Source organism: Ochlerotatus camptorhynchus, unplaced genomic scaffold, assembly GCF_037179485.1.
Source record: "Ochlerotatus camptorhynchus isolate MF236.1 unplaced genomic scaffold, CSIRO-AGI_Acam_v1.1 ptg000361l, whole genome shotgun sequence".
NCBI lineage: Eukaryota > Metazoa > Arthropoda > Insecta > Diptera > Culicidae > Ochlerotatus > Ochlerotatus camptorhynchus.
The window spans coordinates 12,066,793-12,080,173 of record NW_027040849.1 but is presented as its reverse complement, the minus strand read 5'-3'; the positions used below and the strand labels follow the sequence as shown (position 1 = coordinate 12,080,173).

The window sequence follows — 13,381 nt, the reverse complement described above, 5'->3', positions numbered from 1 at the left end:
TTTTGCTGCAAACAAACAGTCTGCCGGCCGTGCTGTCGATTTCGTAATCGGTCGGCGAGGATCATTGGCCTATGCAGACAAAGAAAACGACGACGAAGATGACGTTGACGGTAGTGACACTTTGGGAGCTGTACGCAGTATTCTGTGTAATAGGGGATAACGAGCCGATGGAAATGGTTTCTACGTTTATTGGTTATCAGATTTAACTGCTGTTGTTTGTGGCGGCATCTGTCGGAAATTACGCATAAACTGCTTTCCTTTAGTTGAGAGGACAGTGCAGTCAACAATTCTAGAAGCCCTTTTGACAGACTACAAAATAGAGAACATGACACTGCAAAACATGTCTGTTACCTAGAGGTATGCCAGCATTTATTTAGATTCACTTCCGAGGTTCCTTCTTTTTTGCATACTTGGAACAAAAAAAAAATACTTTCTAAGACCCGCCCCAACAGGGTTTTTCGCTGTTTTTATTGCTTTCAAGCGTGTTCAGGGTAACAGTCAAACTAAAGTGCTATCATTTGGCTTTTTGTTCGGGAAGAATACTTTTTTATTAGGGTAATAAGTAATTTTTGGGCCGAATATGCAAAAAAGAAGGATCTTCGGATGTTAATTTAAGTGCATACATAAGGTTACCATACAATTTTTCAGTGCCAGGCACTCTATTCTGAAGTCTTTGAGAGGAAAGCCACAAATCGTGTGTCATCAAAATACATGGTATGTCGAGAGATTGAGCTTGTGCCAAAGAGAGAATTGTATGAGAAAAAAGTACCTTATTCTTTTTGTGATGTGTTATAAAGTAAAGTGCATCGGAATGACCTGTTTATTTATATATATACTTGTTTCACTTGATTTGATTTCCGTCGATATTGTTTTCCGTACTGAGTACCAGTGCTACCGACGTCAGGGAGGCAGTTCTCACACCTGGACCCTACCCGACCGGAACGTTATAACAAAATTATATCATGATTATATCAACTTCTGTTATACATAATAACCGTTGATATAATATATAATGATATAAAATATATGATCTTGTTTTAAGAGCTCTGTGGTGAAATGAGGAATAAAAAATCATCATGGTATTTGACATAAAATTGTTACATAATTTGTTATAATAAAAATTAAAACAACATTTTAACTAAGTTTGTTAGCATTAGTAGCACAAAAAATTAAACGGTTTGTTTTATTTTAATTTTTGTTAAACGGTTGTAGAATTTATTTTATTGTAGGGCTACGGAAAAGTTTTTCACATAGAATTGGGTTATTAGGGTTAATATTGGGCCCATAAATAAATGTCGACGGTAAGCATTTTTTGATAATGATAAACAAAAAATCAAACATAGTAATTTTATTGTCTAGATGATGCATTGTTCTACGAAACTTTTAAGAACGGGAGATTTTTATTAGATCCATGGGCCAAAGTTAGTGCTTTTTCTCCTATTTTTTACAGCATTCTCTTCTGATTGGGATGCTAACAATTAAATAAATTATTACATTCAACTCTCCTTTACTCGATCTCTCCTTAACTTGATTCTCCCTAACTCGATGGAAATCCAGGGGCCTCATTTCGCAAGTCGAAGCGACTAGGCTACTATATATTGATTCCGTAATATCTGAAAATATAACGGTGGTGATTAAGAATGCACAACTAGCATTATAAAATTGAAATTGTCACTGCAAGACGCTTCTGATCAAAAGGCTGCGCAATAATAGTGTGAACCAATGATATATTCGTTCATAACGGAATCCAAAAACATAAATTATCAGTTCAGTTGCGTTCTTTGAATTTTGGCGTGCACCTTTTCAAATAACGATTTTGTAATTTGTGAAAAACAATATGTATTTGATGATACATACAAATTACAATGATCAATGGAAAATTGCAACACTAACCGTCGAACATTAGCAATCAAAACTAATCTCGAATATATCTTTAATTTGCAATGGTGCCCCCCCGACAAATCTCAACGCATAACCAAACAAAATGTGCAACTAACACTGTATTAGAATTCAAATAGTGCATATGCAATCAATGAATCGCTTTCATCTTATTTTTGTTTTGTTGCATATACTTAAATTAATTACTTTCATAGAGCTAAGTTTAATGCTTATGCTACTTTATAATCAGAAAAAATTAAATTTCTTTTTAGCGAGTGCAATGTAAACGGCAATATTTGAGAATTATAACAAACTTTGTTTCAAATATATTTAGCCGTTTACGTCAGTGCAGAAAGAGTGCAGAGAGTGAGAGGTGTTGGGAACACACGATTTATTTTTAACTTAGTTGCCAGCGCCAGCGAGCTAAGAAGGCTCTGCCTGGCATACACAAAACGTTAGCTTGCATCTACTCCTTCGTCAACAGTAGATATAGACTAGATGGTAAAGGCACCAGATTTTCCACTAGCCAAGATTGTTAAACGTCTGGGTTCGAATCCCTGTGGCAGCTATATAGACGCTTTTTGTGTTTGTGAAGCAGGCTAAAAGGAAAGAGAGTGAGAGGTTCTGTGTTAGGTGGGTTGGGGGCTTGGGGGGAGGGTGAAGCAGATGATTTTTTAAATATTTTAACAACAATCTAAAAATAGAAAACTCTCAAAAATATGTTCCCCAAAAACCGTGTTAAAAAGTCCAGTTCATACCCTTTTTAGTTTTTACCCTAATGGGTTATTTTGTAACAAGGTGTGTTAAAAATATGATGCAACCCTAACAATAGTTTTTATATTCTTGATAGTACGTAGAAGATTTCTTGTTATATTTTTTGTTATTTTAACTACAAACGGTACATGTTTTATAACAGACCATGTTACGAATAATTTTATATCTCAGTAACACAGTGTGTATTATTTCTGATACTTCCTTCTGGTCGGGATACCTATCAACCCATCAACTCTTGGACCGGAGACCAATGGCTTTACATCCCTTCCAACGGTGCCGACTGGGATTGAACCCAGACCCTTTGGGGGTGAGAGGCAGTCACGTTTACCACTACACCACTTGTGCCGCTACCTGTTGTATTGATTGAACAGTAAAGTAATAAGTAATTTTTAAGCTAATGCTTCAAAAAAGGACGCTATTTATTATTTCTATGAACGTGACCTCGTGAATTTTCGATTACTGCTTGTAATTATTGGAAATAAAAGATTTTCTCTCTTTTTTCTCTACTGAGTTTCGACGAATTTGCCTACCAGGAAAATAATGCCATCTCTGAAAATATTCTTCACTTAATGAATTTAATCGATTTTCATAAGCAGTCGGTGCCAGGTGCAACTTGACGAAAGAATTTCAAGAGAAAACATTTAATCAAAAATATTTTTTTTTTATTTTGTGAATATGTAGGGGAATGACCGCTTAAGCACTTATTTACCTTTTATCGTCAGTGGGGTAAATGAAGTCCATGAGTGCTGTTTTTTTTTCGCATGATAGTGCATTATAATCCAGAGCATCGCTTTGCGTAAAATAAACATTTTAAGACTTCATTTTCCCCGGGTCCGATATTTCCCTTGTATTGTTGCTAAATTTCTTAGTCAGAAAAGCAGAAAACAGTATCGATCCGATTAAGGGATTTTTAGGCGAAAACAATAGGTAGCAGATAGTAATTGATACTTTATAACAGACTTGTTATTTCCTCACGTTGAGCGCAAAGAGCAAACATTTCAGCTTATCACATTGAGGATAACGATTGCACAGCTTTATGAAAACACAATCAGATTGAGGCAAACACAAAACGATACGAGGATAGAGTGGTGCGCTTCAATAAACGCTATTTTCCTCAATGAGCTCATTAAATGAGAAGCTTTTGATTTTTCTCCCGGTGGCGAATAAAGTAGAAAAGTAGCAAAATACAAATAAAAAAGGTTACACCAGAAGTTCGAACCACGGACCTTGGGATCCAAAGGTGCGTACCTAACCAGCTAGTCCAGCTATGATTTCTAAGCTGTGATCAAAACCAAATATGAAGCATGCATTATTTGACTCATCGCATCAATGCACACTGGGTCAGGAATGCAATCTAGTGAAGCAAAATTAATAACTCCGAAACGAAACATGGGGTTTTCTTTCTGTTTCGGTTTTGGCTTACAACTATATAATATTTACATAGTTGCAGATGCTAATTTCAAATAACAGACTGTAGTGGTAATTTTTATACGATAGATGGAGTGGTGGCGGGGGGGGGGGGGACACCCCTCACCATCCCTCTCCAAAGGGGGAGTTTGGTAAAGAGAGATGAAAAAACCGATTTGTACCTTCCTTAAAAGTTGTCCTAGCTCGCTTTTCTAATATCTATATACAATCTTCACACTGCCGTACTCTAACGGAACTATCAACTCTATGCTTTCATCTACTCCATCTATCGTATAAAAATTACCACTACAGTCTGTTATTTGAAATTAGCATCTTCAACTATGTAAATCATTGACTTCACGTAGAAGTAATACTAAAAACATATAGCCAAAGCATATAATATTATTCTTTTATCTTATGCAAATGCACCAAATAAATAACTTTTGTAAAGAAACATAGGGGAATTTACGTATTCTCGTCAATCTAAGCAGCGTCTGCACTTCTACTAGCATTTTCTCAGCGTCACGTACATATATGATGTATCTGTTTGTTTACATTCATCTGCTGCTTGCTTCTCTATCCATTCCAATCGACAGAATTTTTCAAAACGTTTTGAAAGCGTTTTTACAACGCTCCAAACTTCTCAGGTGAGTGTGACTATTGTCGGCAGTCTCTTTTTCTTCGGCAACCTTCCCATTAGAAATGCGTGTTAACCAGCTGTTCTATTATCGGCAACTCGAAATCAACCTCATTTTGTAGTGCGTATGCTTTATTTGAAGAAAAATGTAGCATTACTGGATTGCTCGATCGTTCAAATATAATCAGATTGAAGCTGAAAGGCTAAACAATCGTTTGGACACATTCAGGGAAGTGCGTTGATGGGAAAACATAGTGAAATTAACGTTTAAATTCTGGTTGCCGAAAACAGTCAATGGGTGCCGAAGCCAACATTTACCCTACTGGTTTAAGCTTTAAACTTTAAAGATATTGTTGAAAAAAAAAAACAGCAACAATTGTTAATCTCTTCTAAAGCGTAAAAAATGACATTTTCAGAAAAAAATAAGCAATAATTGATAAACAAAATATCAAAATTTGAGAAAAGCATATTTTGGTGTTCTTGAGATTTTTCATTTAGTGGAAGATGTTTGTTTTTCTATATCTTTTTTTTAAGGCATTGAAACGGCGTTTTGAAGACTTGACGACTTAGGCAAAGTTGTTTATATTGATAAAATAAACAACTCTTCTAAAGACGTCAAAGCTCCATAGCCTACTGTTTTCGAGTCATATGCATTTAAACAATATATTTAAAATTAAAACACATATTTTCACATTTTTTTCCCTGTAATTTCTATAACTCGAAAACAGTAGGCTGTGGAGCTACGTGAAAATTTCATGTTTTGAAAAGAGTTACTTATTTTGTCAATATAAACAACTTTGCCGAAGACATCAAGTCTCCAAAACGTCAGAGAAAGAAGTTAGATTGTGGCGCCATCTTTGCGGAAGAGTTTTGAACTATTTGCTTATGTCAATGGATGGTCCTTATTATGATGAGAAACATTGCTCATGACACCAAGTCACGGAAATGCTTCATTTCGGAGTTATTAATTTTGCTCCGCTAGATTGCATTCCTGGCCCAGTGCACAGTGGTCCAGAATGCAGATTTAGCTGCAAGGATATTTTTTGAGCCTTAAATTGAAACTTTAGAGTAAAAGTCTCTTCTACAAAGTTGTTTCTTATAGCTAGGCCCTCATTTTTATGAAAATAAATTCTAGGGTGGTTCTTATTATCATTGATATAAAAAATCTAACCTTTTTGTTTGAAGAAATTAAGGTATACAAGATTTAAAAGTTATTTGAAGACATCTTTGCTGAGAAATTTGAAATAAACTAGAGCAGAATAACTGTTTTTTAGAAGCACCCTAACTCAATTAAAAAAAAGCTCTAAATAGGTCAATTTAAGAGATACAAGAATGTTTTTTTTTGCAAATTGGCTTATAATTAGGTCAGCTGTATACCTTTATTTCTTCAAACAAAAAAGTAGGATTTTAGATTTCAATGATAATAGGAACCACCCAAGAATGCATTGTCATTTAAATGAGGGCCTAACTATAAGGAACAACTTTGTAGAAGAGCCTTTAGTCTAAAGTTTCAATTTCAAGCTTAAAACCTATCCTTCCAGCTAAATCTGTATTCTGGACCGCAGTGTGCAATGGATTCAATTAAGCCAAAAAGTTTCTCTTTTTCTGCTCTGGTTGATACACTCTGTTAATGCTATCCGCAAAGGAAATCCTTTTCCACTGGACTCGATCTGAGGCAGTCTCGTACCCAGGATTTTTGTTTAGGCGGTGAACACATTCCATACACTGTAACTGGATAGTACCAATTAATGGGTAAAATTCACCAATTTTTATGTAAAGTAGGCTAATCCATTTTTTTCAGAAAATGTTGTAGAAGTTCAGAGAACTTTGTACGACTTTATCAAACATTGTTTAAAATTTTCTAGAAATTCGGAGAATTACTCAAGCTTAAGGATTCTTGTTTAACTTCATTAGACTTTTTAATACTTCAGAGTCTTTGCAGATACTCTGGGGAAGTCGTGGAAAATGTGTTTTTTTTTCGAAACGATCGTGCATAGCAAAACGAAACAGCCAGCTCACGGACGGTCGAGATAGAGAATAGGATAAATGTCGCAGCCCATTATTCTTCAAACATTTTATTGGTATTTAATTGTAGTTACGAGCTTCCGTTTGACAGTAAATGATCAATTCCCTTATTTACCCATAAGTTTAACATCCATTCTTATGAGTGGTTTGAATTCATTCTTATCCTTAAAATCCATGCAATAAACAGCAAATAAATGCAATAAGTAGCCAGGAATGTAGTTCAGAAATGTCGTGACATTTTTGCCGTTCGCTAGTTTGCGTTTCTTTGACTTCACTATGGTCATTGTGAAAAGTATAAATTTTTAAGGAAAACATTATGAAATCCAGTACATGTGGGGGAACTGGAGCATTGTCGAAATTTAGGAAATTTAATATAAATTCATAGTTGAAGATGCTAATTTCAAATAACAGACTAAAGTGGTAGTTTTTATACGATAGATGAGGAGATGAAAGTATAGAACTGATAGTTCCGTTTAGAGTACGGCAGTGTGAAAATTGCATATAGAGAGTTTGGTAAAGAGAGATGACAAAACCGATTTGTACTTTCCTAGAGTTGTCCTACCTCGCTTTTTACTCTCTATATGCAATTTTCACACTGCTGTACTCTAAACGGAACTATCAATTCTATACTTGAATCTCCTCATCTATCGTATAAAAATTACCACTTTAGTCTGTTATTTGAAATTAGCATCTTCAACTATGTAAAATCGTTGACTTCACGCAGAAGTAATACTAAACATATAGTCAAAGTAATATACATTGTAAGAACTTTGACTAGATGCCTCCCTTCAGATAACGACTTGAGTGCGGTACAATCGATATAACTGTTTCAAACACATCGTCGGTACTTGAGAACATCGGTGATCATCTCTGTTCGCCTCTCCAACTGGGGAGTTTGGTAAGGAGAGATGATCAATCCGATTCGTACCTTCATCAATGTTTTCCTTGCTCGCTTTCTACTCTCTTTATAAAATTTTCACACTACCGTACTCTAACGGAACTATCAACTCTATACTTTCATTTCCTCATCTATCGTATAAAATGGGCATTTTAAGTCTGTTATTTGAAACTTGGCATCTATGTATGTTTTCAAGATACCCAAAATTACATGGTTTTTTTTAACCGTGTATATTTTTTCCTGAAAAGGAATTATTTTTTCATCCATTTTGTCTCAGATGTCATTTTGATTGGAAGTAACCAGTGCTGATAAAAATCATTTCTTCTACACTCAACTTAGCAGAAAATGAAGATAACCTTAACAAATAGACCCACTACTTGCATGAATCTGAATTTTGACATAACAACATTCTCTTGATCAAGGCAACCTCTGAGTATCGTAATCAACATTTGTTTTTCTTCATTCCTGGCTGGATGTTTATTATCGCCTCCGTTGTTTTCAAATAGACCTGTGCGCCGATCAAAATATTTTCGGCGGTGGCGTGATATGTTATTTTCTGCCGGCGGCGGCAGCGTGGCGGCGTCACGCCATTTGCTTTCGGCGGCGGTGGCGTGGCGGTGTGGGTCGTCGTGAGTTTATTTTTAATGATTTAGAAAAAAAAATCTTTTCAAACTAATCGCACATGTACAAAAAATGCTACCCACATTAGAGTTCAGCTTACTCAAAATCGCTTAAACGTAGGTCATTCATAGTGTGAAAAAATTTTGCAACACTTTCCCGGGGAAAACTTCTTGAATATGGGGAAAATTTAAGAAAATTGTACACAGGATAGAAATGCACTAGTGGACAGACTAAAACCACATTCAGTTTTCCTCATATGCGAGCAGTTTTCCTCGGAAAAGCGTCGGAAAATTCACTCATTCTATGGGTGACCTATGTTTTCGCGAATTTGAGTAACATGAACTCAAATATGAGTAACTCTTTCTCAATTTTGTGTCGTTCTCATTGGCCGAAACTGACTTGACACAAACCATTTGAAGTTTATATGGAAATTACTATGGGAAAACCAAACTTGTTGCTCATTGTCATCTAACATCTTTCCATATCGCACTGTTAAAAATTTATAAAGTTATAAAAGTTATAGTTCTCAGCTACAACTTTGTAGAATTTCGTGTTTCAGCCAAACGTCAAATTAAATAGTTATTAATTGTTTAAGAGATGGATAATCTTATAGCATGATCAAGCAGCTGTTTTGTGGGCAACACTGTATTCTGCAGTGTGGCATAGTAGCCATGGTTTTTGTGCCCTATTCTACACGCCAGAAAGACCAATGTTGCCTGTTGAAGAGTTGATTGAGCATAATCATAAGACATCAGTGACTTGAATAATTTATAACTTTTGTTCCTTACATTTGATCGAAAAGTGGTTTTTTTTTTAATAAATAAGTTCAAATTTGGGAAGGCTAATCAAAAAAATTTAAAACCGTCTGAGCACTGTGAAGCAAAAAATTCAAATTTTGCATCAGTCTACTGAGCAACCATAGCAAGACTGAGCAACGAGGAAGATGAGCTAGAAGAAATTTCATCGAATTTATCTGATGTAGTTACCGATTAGAAACCCATTTGAATATCTGTTTTTTAAATGTTTTCCATGACAGTACGTACAAGAAATTCATATCATATAGTACATACAAGATATTGGAAATCGAGCCGAAATCAAAATAAGTTCTTTAACAGGGAACCTTCGATTCATTTGCACCTTCATCCCCAGCTTCATGTGTGTGATGGCAAGCAAGTAAACATTTTTTTTTCATTGATACAAGCTTCAATCTCAGATCGCAAGAGCATGGCTATGTTAACTGTTGCATTCTTTTCAAGGGTTACTATAATCTGTAAACCAAAACGGAATTTAACTACAATATTTTCACCACTACCATGTCACCATGTCTCAGAAACAGACTAGAGTAAAATCGCATTGGAACTAAAATGAAACTTTTGACACTAGACGTTCGCTACGTGATCGACTTTTAACTGGCACGTTTTTAACTTGTCTGCTAACTGAGACAATTTTTCAGTTAAAGTGTAATTTCTGCCAAAATGATGCAATTTTAAAATGCCAAGATTAACTGAATGAACACTGATGATTTTTAAATGCATTTAAATTAGTGAATTCCGTTCGCTAGGTGAAAATCAAACATTATTTTCTCAGCTATCCAATGTCTAGTGTATCAATAAACAAACATCTGATCTTCATTGATCTTCATGGATATTAATTTTCAAACCCTATATGGTCACCAATCGGTCAGATGGATCTTATTAGTAGGCCTAGGTACCGTCGGTGCTGATGTTGATTTTTGTTGACGAACCTTAACTTGCAAATCTTACACCAGAAATTGTCAATATATACTTGCCCCTAGAAAATTTCAATTGACCAGAACGGTGCGAATTTTCTACTGTTAATGCTCAATAAAAATTACTTCTCCAATGATTGGTGCAGATTTCCTTTTCAAGTTTCCACCAGACATTTTCAATAACTTGCTTCTCCTATCATTAGAATGTTGCAGGTTTTGCACCAAATAAAGCTTGCCCATATTTTCAGAAATTTCATCATAAATGTGCAGAAAAGCAACTTCCCTCAAATCATCAGAATGGTGCAAATTTTACACCAGAAATTATATTCAGCAGAAGGATGCAAATTAAGGACCAAAAATTATCCGAAAAGCTTGCCCATCCGTTCACCAGAACGGTGCAAATTTTCCTCCAGTAATTTTCAATAAAGCTTAATTTTAAATAAAACTTGTGCCTTCATTTACCAGACCAGAGCAAGTTTTCCACCAGAAGTTTTCAGTTAAATTTGCGCCTCCAAATTTTTAGCGTGATTCCGATTATTCATTTTGATTAGTCCCTCCATGTACCACCTTGATTTCTTCGATTTACCACCACGTAGGTGAATTTTTTCAAACTTAAATTTACCCTCTTCTTTTAACCCTCCATGAACACCCTTGAAACAAAAATTTACACTTGAATTTTTTTGTATGCACTGTGGTGCAATTTTTTGACCAAACAATTTTATTGAAATTTGTCCCTTCATGCACCTTTGTGGTGCAATTTTCAGGCACCATCTCAAAGGCATTGACGCAATAAAAGGTTTTCAGTGCCCTTATATTATGAAATGAAGTTATTTTACCTTCAAATCAAGTTATCAAGAAATCAAGATATTTTATATCATAATTTTGTAAATATGGAAAAATCTTATTTATAAAAGGAGGGGCAATTGTCCCACATTGTCCCAACCTGTGCACGCCAGTGTTGACTTGCCACCCTGTTAATTATGGCCTACGAACTTTATTTGATAACTTTGTTTTGGTGAAACCATTCGCGTTGACGACGACTATGAATCTGTTCACTCCTATAGGAAGCCATAAGTCATAAGCAAATGTCGGATTTCATGAAACAGCAGATCGTTGCTTATCCTTTCACACCACTGAAAAATCCCGTTGGCAAAATGTTAATCTTTGCGTGAAACGACGGATCCAGCTTTGTCACTATATAAGCGTGAGGTCGCGGGGGGGGGGGGGAGTGCTGTTTTAGTGCAAATTGTAAACAAACTCGGTCGCTGTCCCATAAAAAAAATCCAACAAGGCTGAATCATGAATTTGACACATTAGAACACCTATATGTAGTTGCCTTGGACGGATCGACACGGTACACACGCTATTTCTAAACAGCCCAAATTTGCGTAGGATCTACTAATTTCCATCAAAAGTAGTTTACCCAAATTTAGTAAACAAAGTTGGGATTGAGAATATGACGAATGGAAAACATCGTCCAGAATCCCAATTGTTCATTTGTCATCTTGTCAGTTCCAACTTTGTTTGCTCAATTTAGGGTAGCCCTACTTTTGACAGATATGAGTAGATCCTACTCAAATTTCGATTGTTTAGAAATAGCGTACTGTCAGAAAAAAAAATCTTCACGGCAAATGAAAATGCCTAACATTTGAGTACCGTTCACTTAATGTCGCAAAAGCGGACAAATTCACAAAAACGTAGGCCACAATGAGTCAACTTTTAGCAAATATGAGTAAATGTCATTAATATTTGAGGAGCTGAGAGGCTTCGACGTCATTACCCATTATCGCAAGGAGAATATTGAAGTACTTCATGAAGTACTCTGAACGTCAGGATTTGTAAGACTTTACTCATTGAAGTGAGAGTTTACTATAGTCCACAATCCTTATCTTGATGATAAGTTATCAAACTGCTAAATATCATTTTATCGAGTCTATTCTAGATTCAACAATTTATAATTGACGACTAAAATGCAGCATTACCCCACAAAACGTTCCAGTTTAGGTTCATTCAACACTCGCATTAATTTCAACTGCATTACATCACACTTGCACTCAAATGCTTTACATCTCCCAACCTCTCATTGCACACTTTTCGCTTTTTTTTATCCATCCATCATCCTCCACTCTCTGCCAACACTCACGTTCGGTGTGCACGTCCCACTGACATTGACCGCGTGTGCGTGCATGGTAGCAACCGTCTCTTGAAATAAACTGCAATCGATCCATACCAACCATCCAACCAACACACGATTCATTACTAATGATACTGAATCGGTTATTGATCTGTTTCTGATTCACCAGCAGTCAAAACAAAACTCTCGCTCACACCACCACCGTTGCGTTGCCTGCCTTACCTACTGAGCCGGGTCAAAACAAAGAAAAAATGTCCTCGACAGCACATGTTTCACTGCTTCCGATCCGATCTCCGTGGTTGAGCACCACTTCCGAATTTGTGCATGCCACAGTAGCCAGACAAGCCGGCGCAAAGCGTAATTAGTGCTAAACAGTCGTGTAATTTGGCAATCGATGGCTTTTGACGCTACTTCTTCACCGGCACCTTATGTTTTGTTTTTTTTTGCTTAATTTCATTCAGTGTTGGTGTGGAATAAGGCATTTTTTTTCTCACACGTACCCGCCGGTCCTCCTGCCCAGGTCACGGATGGTATTGCTGCCATCTAATTATTTGCTTCCGAATTCTTATGCAAATGGAAGCACACTACACGTGTATCCCCGGCAATGCGATGAAGAACTTAATAATTAAAGCACGATCTGAGTGACTTCCTTGCTCGAAACAAAAGCATTATTGAATTAAGGTTTCTTTCAGCTGAAGTGATGTATTTTATGTTAAATGAAAAGGTTCTGATTTCTGATATTCTTCTTCTAATTTGTTTCTATTTACAGCTTCTTCTGCTGCTGCCGGTAGTGTTTGGGGCACGGCCACCGGCTGCCGTCTTCGAGGACGTGTTTGAACTGGGACGACCGAGTATTGCCTTCCATGCCAGTCCGGTTAATCAGAATGTAAGTGGAGCATCGAGAGAGAACTAAGTGCGGTTTTTGAGTTACATTTTCACATTGAATTCATCCAAATTGAATATTGCAGGCCCTCCTGATAGAAATGAACCGTTGCGAGACAAAGTGGTACCTACTTATGCACTTGAGTAAATTTTACAGGGGACGCTATTAAATATTCTAAATACTAGAAAAAAATCTTGTTCAACTATTTTTTTCAACTAAATTGCACCAATGTGATTCAAGAGAGGTAAATAATTTTGATTACATGAAAAATAACAAAAAATTGCAAAAACGCTCGATTTATTGTAAAGGCCTGATGACCTAAACAATATGTGCTACTTTAACTGTGAACAAATTGTTGCTGTAAACCAGAAAAAGTTAAAATTCAAAGTGGTTTA

The 13,381-nt window shown here is 36.1% G+C and overlaps 1 protein-coding gene across 1 annotated transcript in view; it reads left to right on the top strand.

The window, feature by feature from the left end:
- LOC135709545 (bromodomain-containing protein 4A-like) overlaps positions 1 to 13,381 on the top strand; it is a 54,426-nt gene that overhangs the window by 19,605 nt on the left and 21,440 nt on the right. The window contains exon 2 of the mRNA XM_065231939.1: positions 12,873 to 12,989. Within this exon, the coding sequence (XP_065088011.1) occupies positions 12,873 to 12,989 (117 nt within the window). The remainder of the gene's footprint in view (positions 1 to 12,872; positions 12,990 to 13,381) is intronic.